Raw genomic sequence first — 23,583 nt, 5'->3', positions numbered from 1 at the left:
CAATATTAAAATGGATCTTAGAGAGATAGGATGGGATGGTATGGATTGGATTGATCTGGCTCTGGATAGGGACCAGTGGAGGGCTCTTGTGAACACGGCAATGAACCTTCTGGTTCCATCAAATGCTGGGAAATTCTTGAGTAGCTGCAAAATTGGCGTCTCCTCAAGAAGGGCTCAGCTCCATGAGTAAGTAAGTAAGTAAGTAAGTAAGTAATCTGTAAAACAAGGCAAATCACTATCGGCGCAGGACGGTAAGTTTGTAAACATCCGTCCACAAATGGCGGGGAAAGCCAGAAAATCTAGCACTGCATTCTTGCACAAACAGGCACCAATTACTACCGCTTGATGATGACAGGTTCTTAGTTCAGGGGCATGAACGCCACCTGAATTCTTCAAGGGCAGAAGATTCAGTTTCCAATGGAAGACAGCCAGAAAATGTACTTACAAACTTAAATTTAATCCTCATTTTACTCGCCCTAGGGAATGCAGGATATAGAAATACATTTTTAGAAATAAGTTCTATGTTTCGTTTTAACAGTTAGTAGTTTCTCTTATGCATTTTTTCAATTGTAATGCTTTCTCTAAAACACTCCAGGAAAGGGGGTGGAGAGGTCGGTAAACTCCTCCCCTGCCAGGACCCATGTTCGGGGCTACGCCTTCGAAAGAGCTAATTTATAATTTCTGCCAGCAAGAACCCCTGAAATTGAAATATTAGTTAGCCTGTATTCTCAAGACAGAGAGGGAACCGGTACAGTCAATTACTGCCACGCCCAGGTACTGGGTCTGTGATGAAGAACCAAATGGCACTTGCTTCACTTGTACCCAAAGAATTCGTAGCTGAAATGTGTGGCTAACTGTAATCCAATTTTGGGTAGGCCTATATCTCCTTTACGATATTTTCAATTTTATGCAGTACACTACCAGCCTTGATGTTTCCTGTCGATAAACTCTACTGTTGACAAAGATAAACAACACTACGGATACTACAATTTATTCCGTGACAAAGATAATGTACAGCATAAAGCTTAGGCGTACACGTATGAAAGCATAAATTAATTTTCTTCAATGCAGAAAACAAAATAAAAAACAAACTCCGTGGCTTTAATCCGCAAGCGAACTATATCGACCAAGCGACCATCACTTGTCGGCGAAGTTAGTGCCAATTTTAGCGGACAGAGGGTGTCGCGCGGTCAGCGCAACGAAATCCTAATTTTTAGTAGATTCAAACAGTTGGGAAGGAACTGTGTGTTCAGGTGTTACACGTCAACCAACCGCCCAATGATCCAGCTGCTGGAAGAATTATCAGCTCTAGTAGACAATCCAGGAAGGAGAAAATGAACAACCACTTATCAACGAATATTACAAAGCGGTAACTCCTCTCGGTCATTTAATACAATCAGGGAACTGTCCCCCGGCCTTCGACTACACATACGGAAGCATCTTCTACGAGCTCAGGGTATTTTTCGATGAGGGCAGACAAATAAAGGAAGCAGAAGATCACAACAAGGAATTCAACAAGATTTTCCAAGAAAGATGAGAACCAGCAAATGTTTCGCCAAGGACGGCTCAAAAATGGAGGACAAACCATTCGTAGGATTCGCATCGATAGATATAAAAGATGGTCGTAACATGAAATTTTGGATATCTAAGATAGCGTCAATATTCACGGCGGAAGCATTAGCAATTGCCGAAACACTAGATATCACTGAAAAAATAGAATCTGAGCAAAACTTCATGATCTTCTCGGACTTGGCAAGAATGTTAAAAAGCATTAGTATCCCCACTATAATAAGCAACACATCGCACATCACACACATGCTAAAAGGTAAAATAGAGAGACTGGAATCGCGAGGAAAAAAAAAATCCAATTTTCCTGGATCCCGGGTCACTGCGGAGTTGAAGTTAATGAGAGGGCCGACTTGGAGGCAAAGCAAGCAATCAAAGAAGGCAGAGATAGTCAATTACTGTTACCAGTAGCAGATCTTAAAACGCAGTGGAAAATGAAAGGCAAAGAAGAACTTCACAGTTTTTGTCAAAACACCAAACAGGACAGAGGAGAAAGCTACTTTGAGAGGTACTACAGGAAAGCTTCGTCTCCCTGGTTCCGACAGATAAAAATGAACCACCGCGCCTTCATGTCAATAAACCGTATGAGAGCGGGACACAACAATCTGAAAGCAAGCCTAAACAGATTTAACATTGTGACCACGGCCGAATGCGAATGTGGTGATGGGCTGCAAACGGAGGAAAGTATCTTCTGGGGCTGTAAACAGTACGAGAACCAAAGGGCCACAATGATGGACATCCTGTCTGAGAACAGCAATAAGAATTACCCAGAATCAGTTACAGAGCTCTTAAGACTAGAAGAAAAAAGATTTCTGCAAGGCGTCTACGAGTATTTCATCAACAATATTCCCATATTTATATAAAATAGACATGTAAGAAAAGTAAAAAGAAGTAATTGCACTGATTATTTACAGTATACACAGATTTAAGTCAAGATATATATTAACAGTCGAGGGACCACCGCTATTATAGAATAAGATGGTTATTAGAATGTGCTACAGAAGGCCGGATGGGCATTGCCTGGGCCTCTTTTGTATTTAAATTTTGTTCATACAATTATAACAAAAAAATCCCCACGGCCGTTAATTTCGGTTTTCTAGACCATAACACACCAAAATAATCAAATAAAAAACACACTTCTTGAAGAGGTCCATGTTTTAAAACTCACAGGCCTACGAAGTTGATCTCCTGTTCAATGAGTCGCTTTCGAGCAATTCGATATACTCGTAGTTACATTTGAATACAATATGAAATAGCGTTTATTACGGACTGATAAGGAACACCAAGAATTTCACAGTATCACTTTCAGTATAGAATATAAAATTGAACATAAATCCGTTTAGTCGGAGCATTTTTTTTTATTTCTAAAAGCATGTCTGCCCGTACTCTCATGCTCGGTTTAGGCTTAAAAGTCGAAACATACAATGCACCGGCAAATGTACAGTGCTTGGCAAGTTTGCGACTACTCTTTAACTGTTTGCCGGTACGCGCACCAGCTCAAGAAAGCATTCATTTTAATATTCTTGGAGACGAAAACACAAGTGCAGGCAGGCACGATTTCACTGTGAGTTTATTTTGTCCACTTACTGGGAACAATCATTACTATACAGTCAAGGAGATTAACTGGGCCATTTGATTCATAAGGAATCGGAGAAAACATACAAAGAATGCTCCATCTTGAATCAAACCTAATCATAGACAAAGGCATGAAAACTTATGAATATATTTCAATTTTTGGGCCCCAAAAAAAGAAAAGTACTCAGCATACGTTGAAAATACTGCAGTACATAAAATTTGCACATTCACTTCATTTAATAATGAAACACTTGATATTTGTTTTTCACTCTACATCATAGCAACGATGATCATGTCGAACGAACTTTAAACTTCCGTAATCTATGTGGAACGTATGAATACCATAAAATCAAAGCACTTCTGACATTCATTGGAATCTTTCGTACACAACACAATTAAAGACACTGATCGATATAAAATTGTTTTAGACATTGTACTTATACTACAAGCAAAACATAAAATTAAATGAAAATATAAAAAACAACAGACAGTAACTATAATCACAATACTGTCTTGTGATAACGTAAATAGATGCAAATCGATACTGTTTATTGTTGCTAGGCAACGAGGATTCTAGCCTTCGCCTGTCAAAATCTTAGGACAAGCCTCGAAGTTGATTTTCTTGAAAACACCACATAAACTGTGAGGTCTAGAGGTATCAATGCTTTTACGCTAGCGTTAAAAAAAAAGACATCGTGAATATAATTATATCGCTCTAGCCCACTAACACTGGAACTGGCTACATGATCATTGGGAAGGAGTTCAGAAAGAGTTTAAGGAGACCTATGCCCTCTGTCCCCAAGAGGGCTACACCTCGAGTAGTACCGGCGTTTACCATCCAGGCCTTACAGAAGGATGTCACCATCATACCTCCACCAAAAGCAGGGGCCTTCGTGGAAAGACCACGAAAAGCACCAACACAGTTCAGACGGTTCTACATACGAGGAGACTTCCCAATAGGGACGGAGTTTGATACTTACGGCAACAAGATAGCATGGAAGGTAAGAGATAGCCCACAAGATCTCCGGATCGAATCCCAGAACTGCCTTTCTAGATAAGTTATTATTTCTTTGGCACCTTCTGAATTCTGCATGTCGTGTTAAGGTCATATAGCCTGAACAGAGACGACAGAATGTAGCTGCGATAAAACGGGAAGGAAGCTACCGGAAACCTGCGAGCATAATTCTCACCCACATTTCGAAACCGATGCGTTACTACAACTTCCTCAATTCAGACAGGCCGCATCCGCCCTCTCTATCGATAACACCCATGGCTGGCGCGAGACCCCATGCCGCCCTAAATGACGAAAATTCGGCCCCCACCAACTTTCTCAAAACTTCTTCACACTTCTCCAGAACCACATATCAATGCAACCCATCACCGTATCTACGCCCTAAAAAACGAGCATAAAGCAACAATATGCAACACAGTGTGACGCACCAATTATAAAAAAAAGGTGCGTTTGAAAACGGCTCACATCAGTGAACTTTAATATAATACTTGTTTTGACATTCTATAAACATTTTATGACTCAGACATTTAAAATATTTTTAATACATACAAACAACAAACTTTCTTTTATTAATAGTATTTAACCAGCATATGTAAAATAAATTTGATATATTCAAATGGTGATTTCACATCTTATTTTAATACAATTATGGTTCATTTGTTTTTGTTACCAGTCAAATTTTCTTAATTGAGGAGTATGTTCAAAGGTGTTTCTTTTTACAAAATAGCATACACAGCTTCATATAAATCAGTTTAATTGATTCTCTGGAATTAAAACCAAAGTTCAAGAGCACTAACAAAAGAGTCCAGCATTAGAATGTATATTGAGCCTGCTCAATCCACTTCATACCATCACAACCTCTGAAAGAATGCTTCATTATCAACTGTATTTCCTTATGGGAAAAGAGTTGTTCCCTGAATCATCCACTGAACCAAATGAACGATTTTTATACCTTTCGTTCTCCTCCAGCCAAAGATTACAATATGACAAATGCACAAACTTCTTCAGTAGGAGCTACATTAATGCCACTTATATTAGGGTCCTGAAATTATGTACAGTAATAGATCTAAGCGCTGATAACAGTGGCCATGCTGTCTAATGCATGAACAGTCTTCGCCTGCATAAACACTGAGGTCGTGAGTTCGAATCCCATGCCAGGCATGAATGTTTGCATTTGTTCTTTGCATTTTTCTGCGTAGGTAGCAGCCTTGCAGTGGGCAGATCCCTCACCTAAGGAGTCCTACCAACTGTTTATATAATTAAGAAACTGTAAAACAAGAGGCAAAGGTTCGTCATTGACTGTACCACCCACATATTATTATAATTGTGGCATATTTGCTCAAAGCAAGAACCATGAAGCCAACAGAGACAGCTGTTGCTAGGGAACAACTATGCAAACATGCCCATTACTAGGCAAAATGTTTGTAAGCACACCACATTACCACATCTATTGCTAAGCGATGCATCCATCCAAAAATGAAGGAACTATAAAGAGAGGTGTTTTCTGTGAGGTCCATGCCTAGGCTACACAACAAGGACCAGCTGCCGTTACAAGAGAATTCTTAGACGGCAGTTAGAAGAGTAGGAGGTTGGTGTGAGATGACCACCATCCTGGGAGACAGTCAGTGAGTGAAGAGAGAGGGTCTGCAGGCAGAAAGTCAGTTGAGAGTTGCAGCTGAAGCTGGTAGCTGAGGCCAGGGACAGTTCAGGAACCCAGAGGAAGGGGGAGCATCTGCCAGTTGAAGCTGCTACCAAGCAGCAAAGTGAAGATCATGACTGAGAATGCTGATTTATGTGTGAGAGTGATCTGTAAAGTGTAATCATGAGTTGTTTGAGAGTTCAATAAATCTGACCATCCAAACTCCATCTATTGTCGCTCTAGCATGTGACATTATTATTAATAGATCTAACAATACGCAACTTTTGTTGGGGTAATAATGTTTGTAGAATGTAAAACAAAATGGTGGCTGCATGACAATATTTTGATTCAGTCTATTTTTCTGACCATCAACACGAGTCCAACATGATAGCCCTTGATCAAAGTTGGCATGTGTTAATTTATATGTTCTAAATAAGACAGTAAAATAACAAGATTTTTAGAACCAGAAGCTAGTGCAAGAGGAAAGCAGGCTTTGTACAAGTATGTTCTATACAGAACTCCTTGTTTCTAAGGCTGGATTTATTCTCAAAGCACCAGTAAATGTTGAACAAATTTATATTTAAGATGCTACCAAGAAAAGTAATTAAGCTTAGTTATTCTAGAGAGTAGAGTAGTTAGTTCTTCAAATTTATTAATTTATTTTCAGAACAAAGGATTAATTAATTCATTACCTTTTATATGATCTTTCTTTTAAAATTCTGTGTACATGTCTTTCTTATTGAAAAGCCTGACTGTCTTGGTTGTGCCTGTTCTTTCTTCATCCTTAAAAGATATAGAGATATAGAATAGTTTACATATAAAACCATCCATTACATACGAAATTTCTCTGTCAGGTAGAAATTGAGAAACTCGATTATCATCATTACCTTCCCATGTTCTTTGATGGCCTCTGCGAAACAGTACATCCATACAAGTTCTTTGCACAGCAAGGCATCCTAGACATGCTGCAGCATGGTGGTCCCAAGATTCTGCCTGTCATTCCACAGCTCATCATTCCTATCAAGAGTGAGTCTGGCTATCATACTCTGATTTTTAAGCAAAAAGATAAACACATAAGAACAAGTAACTCAAGAAAGAGAACTAGGACTCATATCATTATGCACATAGTAATTGAACCACTTGATTTATTTTGAACACTGTACCAAACTGCTGTTTAAAACAGTGTATCCATAGTAATTTTTTCCCCCTTAGATTACTGTCTTCTGGAATGTCATACCATGCATTCTGGTATACATTCAAAAGATGTTCTGAGGAAAATTGTCACCTTCAGCCTGGAGGCGGCATATTCCTCTGAAATATCAGTAAATATTTACCAAATTACATTGTGACATCCTAAAAGGTAGCAATCTTCATGGGCTCTGGTGTGAGAACCTTAAAATTCCTTGTTTTAATTCAGAAATTATCCATGGCAAGCTTTTACTTGATAACTGTTGGACTAGATACAATTTGATTCAATAGCTTGGAGGTGAACAATGCAGTCCAATAATTTTTATACTGTCCTTTTGTAATGAAGAAAGGTTAAACACTACTGTTACTAATTCAGTTGCTGAAGTTATCCCTTTAAACTAGCATCAGCATCAGAGTATATACATTTATATACATGTATATGTATATACATTTTCTAAATGATTTCTTTGCAAGTTTTCATACCTCATTGATCTTGATGTCTATTTATTCCAGAGATAATTGTATTTGAATAAATATACCTCACATTAAGAATTGTTTTATAACTTATAGACCTTATAAGTTATGAGTTATGTTGTCTTCCAGTCTCTCTGAATAATCAGACTTCTCTTTTTTAGGGAATTGATGAAGTTCAATCAAAACAACACTTCCAGCATCACATCAAGTTATGGGGATGGGAGAGATTGTGTTGAAGGAATAGTAATATTTCAATATTACAGACTATCATCTCCAATTCATAACATTCATTATCTGAATCAGATATGTGCTGACAGCAACTAAAGGGTATACTCGTACTTGAGTGTGCAATTTCAGAGCACCATTTTGTTTATCCCTGTGTAACAGATGCGCTCAACACCAGGAACCAGGAGATAGTGTGTACAACACTCAAAGTAATCCAAAGGCTGGTCATATCAACTGACATGGTAGGCGAGGCCTTGGTGCCTTACTACCGCCAAATTCTGCCCATCTTCAACATATTCAAGAATAAAAATGGTGGGTCTCAATGAAGAAATAAGTATTATAATGACAGAAATTATTGAACCAATTGTGAATAATATCTCAATAGGTCTAAGATATTTTTGCAATTCTAATCCATTTACAATTACAATTATAATTCCATTTGTCTGTAGTGAAATTATGAGATGCATGATTCTTATTTGAGTTCAACTAATAAGCTATAACCATTCCAAAATCTATGAAGGAGTACTGGGCAGGAAGTAACATGTTTGAGAAGGTAGTTGACACTATATACCTTTCCTTATATGGGCTAAATAGTTTTAACTTTTCCCTTATCATATATATTATCTGCACTTGAAAATCTCTATGGCATGTTGTTCCGAACATATTCTGAAAGTGCCTTTCTGCCTCGCCACAACATACATGGCATACTCTGTTATGTGCCATTCATTCACAGTGCTTTTTTTTCAGCTACAGTGAGTAATCCAATATGGCATGATATGAGTGAAGGGAAAAAATTAATTTGACATCATCTGAGACATGACATGCAGTCCAGTAGAAGTCCACCAGCATTTTGGGGGCAGTCTGCTCCTCCAAAATATTGGTGGGCTTCTACCAGATTACAAGCCATTACATCCCAAAAGACAGTAAGAAATTATAGAAGGGAAAAAAAAATTGAATTTACAAATTCTGGTAAACTTTTCTGTTATGGGAAGGGTTAATCTGCTCAGTGAGATTATAGGAAGTAAAATTTGATTCTAGACAATTTAGCAGAATTGTCTTCACAAGAGATAATTATTAAATAACAAACTTTATATATCATTACAGTGAATTTGGGTGACAGAATCGATTACACACAGATGAATCAGGAGAATGTTGGTGACCTCATTCAAGAAACACTGGAGATATTGGAACAGTATGGTGGTGAGAATGCTTTCATCAATATCAAGTATATGGTTCCAACCTACGAGTCTTGCATGCTCAACTGATCAGTGCTGGTGCTCAAAACACATGCTTTATTGATTTAGTCATGTAGAATAGGATATCTTAATGACTACAACATCTTAAGCTATGCATAGGCTTACTGTATGTCCTGATTTGACTTGGAAAAGACCAGTTTTGAGCTCTTGTCTTGGTGACTCAGCCGGTTCATAAATTTTTCCCGGTTTGTAGTTCCATCCCCTCTGCCCCACATTTTTCTTCCTCAGTGATAAAAATCTTGCAACCTTGCAATTGGCCCAAGTGATGTTCAATTTCAATTCAACGGTTTCGTGATAAACGTAACCATCAGTGGTGGGAGAACTTGTCCCTTGCCTTCATAACCTTGGGAGTGGAGAACAGTCTTGTCTTAACAGTTGTGGAAATTTCTTGTGCACGTCAGAAAGCAGGTATCAGTTTGTTAGAGGCAGTTGCTACATTTTGATGTTTACCGACTTATTTTATTAGAAACGTCTTTTCTATAATAATAGTTCAGAGAGCTACATAAAATTCTGTAATGAAAGTGTAAAACTGGGTGATAAGAAGGAAAAACACAACACATTTGCAAGAAAAGTAATCATTGTGTTGAATATTTGTGAAGTAAATCATAATTCTCATTACAACACTGTGGATCTTCCAATATCAAAAAACATCTAAAAACTACAAATCATAAATTACCACTAAAAATAGCAGTTGGCTCCTCATCAAGTACACAATTAAAGAAGAGGTGTGAATGATGAGGACTTCAATGTTGCTTCCAAACAGATAACTTTCACCTACCATACATCTATTCATGGTTTAAGTTTTATAGCCTCATACAGCACTTCAAAATGATATTGTTACATATTTAGGGTCATGACCAATAATATCTGGTTCTGCAGTAAAAGGCTGGATTTACCAACGAATTTTTTTATAATCACTCTTAATAACCAACAATTATAGTGCTATCGCTAACCTATCCACTTCACAAATCACTAGGACATGCTCCATTCTTGTCCTTGAACTCTCAGTTGAGTCAAAGTCAAAGTTATATATGACTGATGGTCAGTCAGCCAGTCTGTCTTGGAATAAAGCATTCATCTGGGGCTTAAGACCAGATCTTTATTACTGTCGGAGAGTTGCAGGCTTGTTGATGTGGGGCGCTCTCTCTGACAAGAGGACGGGTCTGTCATCATTTGTAGCTCCTGCTAAAATGGCAGTTTAGTCACTTGAATGGTTGTATGTTTTAATGCCGCCAAGTTTAAGCCTCTTGTATTTCCTGTGTCTGGGTTTGCCTTGTCCAGTGTTGTAAACATTTGCATTTTCGTCATTTTGTATGACTTCCGCTTGTTGCCTGCATAATTTTGTTACATAATCATATATGTACAGAAGTTTCAAAGCCATGTGCAAATCATGAACCGGTGTGTGCCTTGGAAAATTTCCAATGGTGCAGAAAATTTGTTTTGCAGGTGCTGCAATTTCAGTAGATGGCTGTCTGCCACAAACTCCCAGACGGGGCAAGCAGAAGTCATGATACTCCTAATGAGTGCTTTGTGGAGGGTCAGTTTAATGTTAGTGCCTAATCGGTCACTTTTGAATGGGGAATATATTCTAATGAATGTTCTGAAAGCCTTGGCTTTGTTTATTTCTATGTTCAATCTCAAGTTACTTCCTTATCAAAGATTACACTGAGGTATTTTACACTATTTACAAACAAAATGTTTAATCCATTCAGTGTAACATGGGACTCAGGTGGTCGATGACTGTGAGAAAAGTAAATCCCCTGACTCTTTACCTTCATTAATTTTAATATTCCAGCGCACACACCTGGTCTGCATTGAGCTGAGACCATGCTGGAACTTTCTGACAACAGGGGAAACATGAGAAATATTAACTTTTCACCTTCTATCTGCTCTCAATAAACATACAATTACACACACACACACACACACAAAAAAAAAAAGAAAAAAAAAAAAAGGAAATTGTGGCATAAATTTAAAACACATTTTGGAGGTATAAAAAGAAAGGGTAAAAACAACATATTTTTTCATTTAAAATAGGAAATTTGTAGAAATGTAACTGGAATTGGATATGCAGCACATATAGTACACAACTGTATTCAAAATTTGGTATTTACCATTTCATACCAAAGCCCTTGTAAAAATTTATAAGTATTTCTTTACACACTCTGTTTGTGTTACAGAGTTAATTGTTTTGTGATTTTGTGGACAGGGAGCACAAAATGGGTTTTGCAACATGGCATCAATAGATTTCTGTCATATCTTCCTTCTACAGATGGGACACTTAAAAGTATCTGAAGGTCTAAAAAATTATTATAATTCTGAACAACAGTGTCCATTAGTAATTGAGAGTTTATTTTTAAACCCATCTGGAGAACAGTATTTAATGTTAGTTTCTGGACAGATCAGTTTATTTAATGAACAACATTACAGATACAGAAAACTAACCTTAGTGCAACAGAGGTAGTGTGAACTGAAAAATCTGAAAACAGTTTTGGAAGAATGAGAAGAGAACTGTTTTGTTCTACAGGGAATTAAATTACTGTTATGGGAGTCAGAGGACATTGGAGATACTGTCATGATTTATGTGTGGCTAGAGACTGGACATACGTAGGCGAGTCAAATGAAAACCTTAAATATTTTCTGAGTACTATTTATTGTGCACAAGTGGTACAAAGCAGTATCACTTTTCAACATAATCTCCCCCACACCCAATGCAAGTACACCAGCCCTTACAAAGTGCATAAATTCCTTTAGAAAAATTTCTTTTGGTAGTCCATGCAACCACTCATTCACCGCGTGGCGTACCTCTTTATCAGAACGGAACGTCTTTCCTCCCATTGCTTCTTTGAGTGGTCCAAACATATGGAAATCACTTTGGGCAAGGTCTGGTGAGAATGCTGGATGAGGAAGATACTCAAAATGCAGGTCATTGATTGTCGCAACTGTTGTACGGGCAGTATGGGGCCTTGCATTATCATGTTGCAAAAGGATACCTGTGGACAGCAATCCATGTCGCTTGGATTTGATTGCAGGCCGAAGATGATTTTTTAGGAGATCTGAGTAGGATGCACTGGTGGTCCCTCTAGGCATGTAGTGCTCCAAGATAACACCTTTTTTGTCCCAAAAAAGAGTCAGCATAACCTTCCCTGCTGATGGTTGTGTTCCAAACTTCTTCGGTTTTGGAGATGAGGAATGGCGCCATTCCTTGCTCGCTTCCTTCGTTTCCGGTCGGTGGAAGTGAACCCAGGTTTCGTCCCCAGTAACGATTCTTGCAAGGAAGTCATCACCTTCTCGTTCAAAGCACCACAGAAGTTCTTCACAAGCATCAATAAGTCGGTCTTTCAATTCAGGAGTCAGCTGCCGTGGCACCCATCTTGCAGACACGTTGTGAAACTGGAGCACATCGTGCACAATGTGTTGTGTTGAACCATGACTAATGTTTAAACTTGCTGGAATTTCATTCAATGTCACTCCGCGGTTTTCCTTCACTATGGCTTCAACTGCTGCAGTGTTCTCTGGAGTCACAACTCAATGTGTCTGACCCAGACAAGGAGCATCTTCCACTGAAGTCACACCATTTGCAAACTTCCTACTCCATTCGTACACTTGCTGCTGTGACAAACATGCATCACCATACTGAAACTTCATTCTTCCATAAATTTCAATAGGTTTCACACCTTCACTACACAAAAACCGAATAACAGAACGTTGTTCTTCCCTGGTGCAAGTCTCATGTGGGGCAGCTACCTTATACTGGTGCTGTGACCGTGTTCGTGCATCTGCACTATGCTGCAACCTACAGGCCATTCTGCACGCTAACCAACTTACAGGATAATGGCGCAAAATTTCGATTTTTTATTACAAATTTAAGGTTTTCATTTGACTCGGCCTCGTAGATTGGTGAATGGATTTATTGACCACTTATACATACCACTATGAACTACAAGTAATTACAGTACTATTGCTAATCTCCACACTTCAGAAATCACTAGCACATGCTAAGTCTTCTTTCTCTGTTTTCACTAGTCATATTCTGGCAACGGATTCTAACACAGTAATTATAACAGTCTCACTGTAATTATAGCACACATGAAGTCTTCTCTTCACAGCCAGACTTCCAACTAACACTATGTCCAATGACTATTAACTGGGTTGCTCCAGTCTTCAAGATGACTCCTTGGCAAAGTCCACCAGAAAACACCCCCGTTTCCATTGTTGTAGTTCAACTGTTGCAGCTGCCTAGCACCATTTCCAAAACTAACTCCATTGCAGAGGCATGTTTACCATGCTCTTGCATAGCAATGGCTGTTGTCTTGTTTGTTTCAAGGTCCCTGCCTAGCAAGAGGTCTGTACCCCACAATATTAATTCTACAACCTTTATTGATGAGACTGACACTTCTTATGGAACATATATTCATTCATTCCATATATATCTTACACACCACTCTGACAAGACAGCTTAAGGGAAAGTGTTTTATACATAGATAAACAGTGAATGTACTTGGGCCAAAGCAGAAAAAAACTGCAGAAATTATCAGTGCAAAATATGAACAAGTACTAACATCCTTTTCGATGAAGTAATAATTACAAAGTGGTTTATGTTTTGACTTTGGCAGAAGGAAATTCTGGAAGAGAAAGGAGCCACATGTGAAGAAAAATGGATTTAAGTTTTTAATGACTTTTGTGAAAAGAATATTTTGGTTGCTAACCTCATAAAAGTTACTGAATCTATCTTTTGCTTTACTGGAATATCAGCTTCTGTTGAATGACTGTTCTCAATCATGACCATATGGTCCCTGGACCATGGGTGCATATTGGAAAGAACGAGTCAAGAGCTGCTCTTCTGCAAAGTTAATAATGAACTAACAGGTCCAAAATGTTATATATATATAAAATCATAAAAATCATACATCGCTAAGAAAGTAGTTTCTAGTGAAAAAGATCGTTCCCCCCCCAAATTATATTTTTGTAGTGCAAAGTAACTTCAAATAAAACATTTTGTTTGTTATACACTAACATTTTATTTTATTCTTCTGAAAACATGCCAATGTGACATTTGTGTATGCAGAGGGTAACAAGTTGGCCTCCAGAAATCAATCCCAGTATGTTTGCATAAAACTATGGTTATATCCTGGTTTGGTTGAATAAAAGTACGGTAAGCCTAGCTATGCAATTTATGCAAGTTGTAGGAAATATTCATCACATGCTTAAAGTTAAAATTGGTTTATAATAGAAATTATGTTTTGTTTGTATTGACAGATGTCTATGTGATATTGTTGACATGCAATATGAAGTTAATATATAAAAACTCTATATGCCATAATTGAAATTCAGAACTTAATTTCCACCCATATAAACATTGTGTCTGGCAGATGAATTCATAAAACAAACTACACAACAGCAACTAATTAAAAAAAATCATTCAGAGGTAATGGACAATATTCACACACTACGGATACAAAACTAAATAAATCGATACTCAAAGATCATTATCAGCATCATCATCACTGGCACGACAGCCCTTTGTGAGCCTTGGCCTTCCTCAAGATTGCTCGCCATTCTTCTCCATTCCTCCAGTTCTTTACACCCATAATTCTTATGTCCTGCCACACACATTCTTCCCATCTCAATCTTGGTCTTCCCACTTTCCTATTTCCTTCTGGTTTAGTATTATGAATTTTCTTAATCTTTCTATTCTCACTGGCATGTATTATGTGTTTAGCCCATTCAAGCCTTTTCACCTTTATAAATCCAGTAATGTCTGGTTCATTAAATAGTTTGTACAGCTCATGGTTATACCTCTTCCTCCATATTCCATTTTCTTCCACTGGTCCAAAGATATACAGGTGTCTCAAGGATTATCCTTTCAAATATACTTAACAGTCTTTCATCCAATCTTGACAGTGGCCAGGTCTCAGAGGCATAAGATAGCACTGATCTTATAAGTACTTTATACATCATAGTTTTGGTTTTCCTGGGTATTAGTTGGGATTTCAGGTGTTTCCTAAGGCCAAGGAGACATTTATTTGCCGCAAGTACACGCTTTTTTAATTCATCACTGATGTCATTTTTACAGTTAACTTCTGATCCAAGGTAAGTGAAACTACATACAGCCTCAAATTTATATGAGCCAATTTCAATATATGCAGGTCCTTTAGCACAGCCTTTCTTGGTTACCAGCATGTACTTTGTTTTATTTTGGTTAATTTGTAGATTCATCTTTTTTGCTGCTCTTTCCAATTTAAGAAAAGTTTCTTTCATAGATTTTTGTGTTCTACCAATTATATTAGTATCATCTGCAAATGCCAAAATTTGAACTGACTTATAGAATATAATTCCCCTTGTGTTGATGCCTGCATCTCTAACTACCTTCTCTAATGCTATATTGAACAAAAGGCAGGCTAGGGAATCCCCTTGTCAATCTCCATTTCTAGCTATTACAGGGCTGGACAACATATTCTGAATCTTAATTTGGCATTGGGTCTTTCTCATAGTGGCTCTGACTACAGCGATAACTTCCGTGGAATGTGCATCTCTTCCATTGCCAGAAAACGACTGTCTCTATCTATGGAGACATAGGCTGATTGGAAGTCAATGAAAAGACGATGTGTTTCAATTTGGAATTCATTACACTTTTCAAGGACCTGGCGAATAGATACTCAAAGATACCAACATTAACATAGCTTTCAAAACCTCTAACTCCAAATGCAAACAACTACAACTGGGGGGGGGGGCGTGAAAGCAGTAGATTCTACGAACTACAATGTTTCAATTGGTTACAATACACAGCTCACGTGACGATCTTTGCAACAAAGATACACAGAGCACATACACACAAGACAAAGACATTTCTAATCCTCAAAAACATATCAACAAACATATTTTTTTTATCACTAGTGGGGTGGGACTAAGTCCCTTGAACTGCGGCCACTTCTGGCCTATTGTACTAGCCCCAGATGATAGGTGAGGGTGATTGTGGAGCAATTGGTGGAATGACGATTGGCAGGGTAAACCGAAGTACTCAGAGAAAACCTGCCCCAGTGCCACTTTGTCCAGCACAAATCCCACTTAACCAGACCCTGGATCAAACCCGGGCCGCCGCGGTGGGAAGCCAGCGATTAACAGCTTGAGCTATGGAGTAGATCAATAAACATAACAAATATATCAATGGAAGAGTGAATTAACAACAGTAGCAGGGGCCAACCCATATCTGACATAATGTAAAACTATTATACTAATAAATTACAGTGCAAACATATTCATATTGAAATCTACTTCACAGTCCATCAAAAGAGAGCTGCATCCCCACAAATCCATTTTACAAAATTACTTAATGCACCTGCCACAATTTTCGTTTCCCACTGTCCTCTCATCTAATGGAAACCTCTGGCAACCTAAATGAACAGGGTAAGAACATGCTACCATAGACAACAAAAACACAGGCAAATGTCAAATAAGAATGTAACCTGATATTAACTACAACATACAATTTTTCTGATTCACAAAAATGATATATACCACACAAAATAAATATAAGAAATACACACAAAGGCAGTGTGACAGAAAAATCTTTTAAAATCATAAGTACATCTTACATTGGGCATATATAAGAGAATCAGCTATGAAACTTGGGAAAAATATAAAGAATCAGCAGTATCAAAAACCTGGAAAACTTTCAGGTACTTTTCAACATATTAATATTTAACATAACCCAGCAGAAGCACTAAGTCACACATGTAAGAACGTGTAAGTCACACTCAAAGAAGTTTGTGACAATAGTATATTAATACAATGATTGCATTTTCCATCATCCTGTTTTTTCTTTAAAACACAACGTTTTGGAGACTGGATTCTGGCTCCTTCTGCAGGCAAAAACCTACTCTGTTGGGCCCAATTGATAGAGCTAGTCCCTGTCACTGGACACCAGCACCAACACAGGATATATCCTATCCTATGCAGTTCCCTAAAACATTGTATTTTAAATAAAATATAGGGCAATGGATAATGCCCAAAAACACAATCACTGTACCAATGAACAGAAGGATCATAGGGAAACAGGATAGAATATAAATACTGCAGGTATCATGATACATCTGAAATGCTCACTAGAAACACCTCAAGAACTATTTTCTTGGTGTTATCAAATTTTCGAGACTAACTCACATTAAATACAAATTATTATTATTATTATTATTATTCATAAATACCACATCATTAGATCAAACTTAAGGTTTTAAAATTTGCTTCTTTCAAGCTATGTTTAACTTAATAACCATTATTAATAAATAACAGTAACACCTTTCAATTTATGTACCACTATATTTTTAGATTGTTAGCTGAGAATAATATTTACAATTCTATACAATGTATACTTTTATCATAACTTGCAATATTCATACACATCTCTACATGTCTACACAGTGCATTTCAGTAGATTAATATACAGCTTAAGAAGTGAACATATGCGTGCGCGCACACATACACAGTTTCTTTATATACTCTGGTTCCAAGAAATCTTCCATAAAGTCAGTGATATTCACCCATTTAAAAAAATCATGTGTACAACATTCTGTACAAATGGTATGTAACAAACAAGTCAGCGGCAAGATTTATTTACTGGTCAACTGCCTTCTAGATTTGACATCTTCTAGCATTATTATTGGCTGGGTGGCAATTTCACTTTTTCTTATAGATGGTAACAACTATCAGTCTACGGATTTTAAGAGGCAAGTATTTAGTTTTTGGAGTATCCTAGCTCATAATATGAGGCAGAGTCACTAAACAGGTCAGAAATGGATAGAAAATGTAAAGCTTGTGATATTCACACCTGGAAAAAACATTAGTTCTCAGCATATCCTCCACCAACACTGATATGTTTTTGTCCTATTGCTTTACAGTGCATCAAAACCCATGGCAAAGAAGCCTTTTGACTGTTGTTTCAGTCACTTCCACACCTCCATTTTAACCTGTTAGGTATCAGTGAAATGTTTGCCACCAAGTTGTGAACTGTTTTACACTACAAACACTTCCCACCGTAAAGTGAGAACATTTCTTTATGAACATACTTTGCATTGAGTCCTTTTTCCCATAAAACGCACAAAGGAACGCTACTCTTCAGTAGTAAACACGTCAAGCACAGTCACCATTTTGACTACCGAAACTAGCTTCTCAACATGTGAATGTGTGTCTGCTACCTAGACGGTCATGAAGCTGGACTGTCCTGCTATCTAGTGATATGTATAGAAAAGCTATCACATCCATTACAACTGGTTTATTTCCACTGGTGACCTATTTACTGACTTTTCCTCATACTTATATTTAGTGTTAAAAATTACTGTGACTATGAACCTTGCACAGAAAGGTTCAGGAAAACCAGGTGGGACTAAAATTAAATGGGACACATCAGCTGCTGGTCTACGCTGATGATGTGAATCTACTGGGAAATAACACATATACCATAAAGAAGAATGCAGGTACTTTTAATTGATGCTAGTAAGGAGGTTGGTCTGGAGGCAATGTGGAGAACATTAAGTACACGCTGCTGTCTTGTCACCATAATGCGGGCAAATCATGACATAAAGACAGCTAACAGATCCTTTGAAAACATGGAGCAGTTCAAATACTTGGTAATGAAGATCAAAATTTAATCTGGAGAAAATTAAGGGGATATTGAATTTTGGTAATGCTTGCTACCATTCAACCCAGAACCTTCTGCCTTCTCGTCTGCTATCTAAAAACGTAAAAATTAGAATATAAAAAACTATGATTTTGCTTGTGACTCTGCAGGGGTGTGAAACTTGGTCTCTGATAGTAAGGAAGAACACAGACTGAGGGTGTTTGAGAAACGGGGTGCTGAGGAGAATATTTGGACTGAAGAGGAATGACGTTGGAAAAAACTGCATAATGAGTTTCATAATTTTGTGTGAATTAGTGACTATAAAAGGGGTTTTGGATTGGATTTACTAATCACTTATACACAAAACTCAGAACTACAAGTAATTACAGTACAGTACAGTACAAATCACCACACCACAGCCTGCTGTGTCTTCACCAGCTGTTCCCTTGTAACAACTTCTAACAGTGGAGATTGTTCAGCTTCAACACTCAAATCCTCTCTGAATGGTGGCTCCCTTCCAACTCACTCTTTTCTTCACAGATTCCTGTGCAGAACCGACTTGGTTGCCCCAGCTGTTTTCCTTATAATTCCTTGGCACGGCTCATGCAGACAACACCGTTCATCTTGTATGTGTACTGCCATGGGAAAGTGTTTACCGAGCCATTCCATAGCAGCATTCTTGCTTATGAAGACTCTGTTGTCTAGAAATGAACGTTGTTTCAGAGCCATTTGCTAGCAATGGCTGTTTCCCTGGCTCCACAGCTTTTGCTTTGAGTAAATGGGCCACAATAACTTGTACTCTCTGCAAAGTATAATTAGAATGATCAAGTCAAGGAATATCAGATGGGACAGCGCATGCAGGATAAATGGAGAAGAGCAATGCATATAGAATATTGGTGGGAAAACCAGAAAGACCACTAGGAAGACCAAGATGTAGGTGGGTGGATAACCTTAAAATGGATCTTAGAGAGCTAGGATGGGGTAGTATGTACTGGATTGATCTGACTCAGGATAGAGACCAGTGGGAAGCTCTTTCGAACATTGTAATGAACCTTTGGGTTCCAATTTGAGGAAATTCTTGAGTAGCTGCAAAAGTAGTGGCTTCTCAACAAGGGCTGAGCTCCATGGACTTAGTTATAAATCTTGTACCTAATTAATGAAGAGCCTTAGCACCAATGTTGATACCTAAAATGGTCCCAGAAGTTTCAAAGTTTATTCACTTTATAGTGTACCATTCCAAACAAGTCACAATCATGGTAAAGTCCTTTGCACCTCAAAAATGAATGTTCATGAGTCTTTTGAAACTCTGTGCAGTGTACATTTTACACTTTAAGTAGGTGTCTGACAACTGAAAACTAATAATTTTATAAGTTTATAAATATGCTTACTGTGTACATTTAAAGGATTTTAATATTTGTAATAAGACAACAAGTTAGGAAATGTATGCACAGCATAACATTCAACCGTGTTCACCCTGTTTTTGCCTGTAGATTTCAATTTGTTAATGCTCTCTTATAAAGCATAAAAGAGGCAGGTTGGATGAATGGCAGCAAATTCTATTAGTTGATAAAGCATAAAAATCCCTCTTTATCTCAGAAACAGTGAGATTTATGTAAAAAGTACACTGGGCACAAAATGTGTAATTGAAATTTCTACAAAACTTTTGTTTGAAACATTTTCTGCATGTACACATGTACATTTTCATGTAAATTGCCCGCTGCTACTTTTGTACTATAATAAACTCTGGAATGTGCTGACAAATTTTTGCAAAACTCCCCAATATAAAATTTCACAAAATCTAGAAACACAGACACACATGGTAAATCATACAGGATAATTCTTACTGTGAACATACCAAGTAATCAGGCATATACTATAAACACAGAGACAGAAACTACACTGGTCAATCAACATATTTTATAACAAAATTGGTAGATTTCCTTACTTCTCAATTTCATTTACAAAATTTTAATGAATTTCTTTCTGTTTTATGAAAAGTAATAGCATACTTCTTTTGGCTTATTTTAGACTTCACCCATCGTCTGGTATGTAAAAGACAGAAGACCACGACGTTTCGGAGACTGGATCTGTCTCCATCTTCAGGTGGATAGGGAAGGATAAACCTACTCAGTTGGGCCCGTTAGAAAGAGCTAGTCTCAGTCACTGGACAAACCCCAGTTTGTAGAAAAACAACCTATCAACAACCGACAACCGGTTCCATCAGTGGGAGAAAAGAATAAAATCACAGTAAAAACATGATAGAAAATTTGTGCCAAGCATGCACTTGTCAACAATGTGAAGAAACAGAAGTATAGGTTATTTTCCATGAATTCAGTTAAAAACGAAAGTAAACACTGGATAATGCATGCCTAATCTGCATGGATAAAGAATCGTGCCACCATGGCGACTTCCGGGAATCAGACTAATCCCCGGAACAAAACTTGCAGGAGTAGCGAGACCACTAATATCCATAAAATTACATTTTTGATTTGTTAACCTCTTCATTGATGAGGGGGATCCATACAGGAGAAATATCCAAACTGGGTTGGCTGATCGGATTGGATGAACATGGCATATGAGCCGATTCTTTGTACTTTCTGTATCTGCTGTTGCTTTCAACCTCCAAGATCCTAGCTTCATCCCAGCTTACCCTGTGACCTTCTTCATATGCATGCTGAGCCAACCTGGATTTCTCTAGAAGACCCTGCTTGAGATTGTGTCTGCGTTCACGGATTCGAACAGCCAGTGGTCTGCCTGTTTCACCAATGTAGCTTCTGCCACACTGACAGGGAATGATATAGACACACTGTGCCGTTTGTTGAGGATCCCTTTTTGGTCTAGTTCTCATGAGCAAAGATCATAAAGCGTGTCTAGTTTTGAAGACGGTCCTAATATTATACTGGTTCCCTATGCGCTTGAACTTCTCAGAGATTCCCTTGACATACGGGATGTACACCGTGTCAAGAGGCTTTCCACCTTTTTCTTTTGACGACTACCGCCCTTGGACCTGATAACCGAGTCAATAAAGCCTTGAGAGTAACCACTCAGTAGAAGGTTGCGTTTCAGATTGTTAACCTCCAAAACCTGGTCTTGCCGGTCTTAGCATATAGTGGTAGCTCTATCATGAAGGCTATGAACAATTCCTATTTGACATGGTGATTGGAATTGTCATTAAGATATCGGCCAGTGTGGGTGGGTTTTCTGTAAACTTTTGTGGTCAGAGCCGTCCATTTTTTCATGACCAGAACGTCCAAGAAAGGGATTGTTCCCCCTGATTCTATTTCCATGGTGAACTGGATAGCCGGTCTCAGACTGTTGAGGTGTGTAAGAAAGTTCTGTATCCCCTCTGCACCACGCGGCCAGATCACAAATGTGTCGTCCACATATCGGAGCCACAACGACGGTTTGTCCTGCGCTGAGTCGATAGCCAGTTGTTCAAAATGTTCCATGTAGATGTTGCTAACAACGGGAGAAAGGGAGCTACCCATTGCCATGCCATCCTTCTGCTGGTAGAATCCATCGTACCCTTGAAAGTAGGTGGTCCTCAGGCAGACATCCAGAAGTTCCATGATGGCTTCCACCTTCAGGACAGACCATTCTGCCAATGTGTTATCGTTACTCAGCCTGCTTCTGATGACCTGAAGGGCTTCGTTGACTGGTACGTTGGTGAAAAGACTAACCACATCGAAACTGGCGAGCATATCCTGTCTACAGAGATTAACAGACTTTAACAGTTCTATGAAATGGCCGGAATTCTTCATGAAGGAACCAGATCTGCCGGCCAAAGGGCTCAGTATTTCTTCTAGGAAGCCAGCCAAGGTATAGCACGGGGAGCCAATTGAACTCACTATGGGTCTCAGTGGAATGTCTGGTTTGTGGATCTTATGGAGACCATATAGGTGTGGGGGCTTGCTGTGGTATGGGGTAAGCTTTCGCTTCACCTCGGCCGGAAGGACAGTTTTATATTTGGCAAGGATTTGCTGAACTCTTCTCTCAACCTTGGCTGTTGGATCTTTTGCCAGGGGCTCATAAACTCCAGACTTCAACAGGGTGTTAGTCTTGTCCCTGTATTTTATTTAGTCTAGCACTACAGTGCAGTTGCTTTTGTCTGCTGGCAGGATCCTGATATCTTTGTTGAGCCTCAGGGACTTCACAGTTTTCAACTCCTTCTTGCTTACGTTGGAGGTGGGTGACTTGGACTTCTGCAACATAGACCTGACCTTCCATCTGAATTCCATTCCTAAAATGTGTGGGAGTTTTGTAACCACCAATTCAACAGCACATGCATATCTAAGTTGAAATGTTGATTTACTATGGAAAAATTCAAGCTCTTCCTGTTATGCCACCAGTTACGCCGTGGTGACAAGGGGGCGTGGAGGTATCCCCGCTGTCACCTTCTGTACTGCAGTCACAGGGGTAGGGCTAAGGAAACGCTAAATTACTTCCTCTATCGTTGCTTCATTGGCTAGGGGCACACTGTTCACCGGGCTTGGCAGGAGGGCGCAGGTGCGAAATGGGGTAAGGGAGGAAATCACAACANTCTCTACACATCCCTGCCGCTAGACACACCCTCTGCAGTCTCTATATTACACGTCTACCTCTGCATCACTCCGTTGGATCACTCTTACGCCCTGTTGTAATGTTCCTAACTCATGTCCCATTGGAGGAGTTACACTTTAATAATATCACAATTATTAAGCATGGCGATAAGAGTAGTTTCACTTACTTTGCGTGGAAACTGCAGACGGACGGTGTTGCCTGGTGTCTAGTTGGGCCCTTTCTGGCATGGCCTGCGGCCGAAATTGGCCAAAAATTACTGTTTGAATAACCCCCATAATAATTTGCTCTCCGGGTTATATACCTTTATTCATGCTAACTCATTACTTTCCCGGGGGGTGTAAGTCCGCTTCCAATGACGTCTTATCCCAAGGTGGGTGATCTCGTTGGCTGGGATCCTAAGGGGATGAACACGCCCCTTACTGCTAGACCATTTGGCTAACACTTTTACCTGCAAACGTCCCCCCATCATACA

At 38.7% G+C, this 23,583-nt stretch overlaps 2 protein-coding genes across 4 annotated transcripts in view; one reads left to right on the top strand and one right to left on the bottom strand.

Annotated features, from left to right (window-relative positions):
* Nucleotides 1-2,963: 2,963 nt before the first annotated feature.
* Nucleotides 2,964-23,583, top strand: part of LOC111875340 (parkin coregulated gene protein homolog) — a 22,801-nt gene continuing 2,181 nt past the window's right edge. Inside the window, exons 1-4 of one of the 2 annotated variants that reach the window (XM_023871510.2) lie at nucleotides 2,964-4,142; nucleotides 6,647-6,818; nucleotides 7,842-7,991; nucleotides 8,784-8,879. In XM_023871510.2, coding sequence (XP_023727278.1) covers nucleotides 3,885-4,142; nucleotides 6,647-6,818; nucleotides 7,842-7,991; nucleotides 8,784-8,879 — 676 coding nt within the window. In that variant the 5' untranslated portion in view covers nucleotides 2,964-3,884. Of the gene's footprint in view, nucleotides 4,143-6,646; nucleotides 6,819-7,841; nucleotides 7,992-8,783; nucleotides 8,961-23,583 lie in introns of those variants that run through there. The other variant, XM_023871509.2, reaches the window with a different exon arrangement.
* LOC111875341 (tctex1 domain-containing protein 2) overlaps nucleotides 9,197-23,583 on the bottom strand; it is a 27,475-nt gene continuing 13,088 nt past the window's right edge. Inside the window, exon 6 of one of the 2 annotated variants that reach the window (XR_004514192.1) lies at nucleotides 9,197-9,278. The gene's annotated coding sequence lies outside the window, so the exon portion shown is untranslated. Of the gene's footprint in view, nucleotides 9,279-18,949; nucleotides 19,354-23,583 lie in introns of those variants that run through there. The other variant, XR_002844708.2, reaches the window with a different exon arrangement.

The sequence above is a fragment of the Cryptotermes secundus genome, unplaced genomic scaffold, assembly GCF_002891405.2.
Source record: "Cryptotermes secundus unplaced genomic scaffold, Csec_1.0 scaffold2056, whole genome shotgun sequence".
NCBI lineage: Eukaryota > Metazoa > Arthropoda > Insecta > Blattodea > Kalotermitidae > Cryptotermes > Cryptotermes secundus.
The sequence above is the reverse complement of the archived record's forward strand: the minus strand, read 5'-3'. Positions and strand labels throughout refer to the sequence as shown.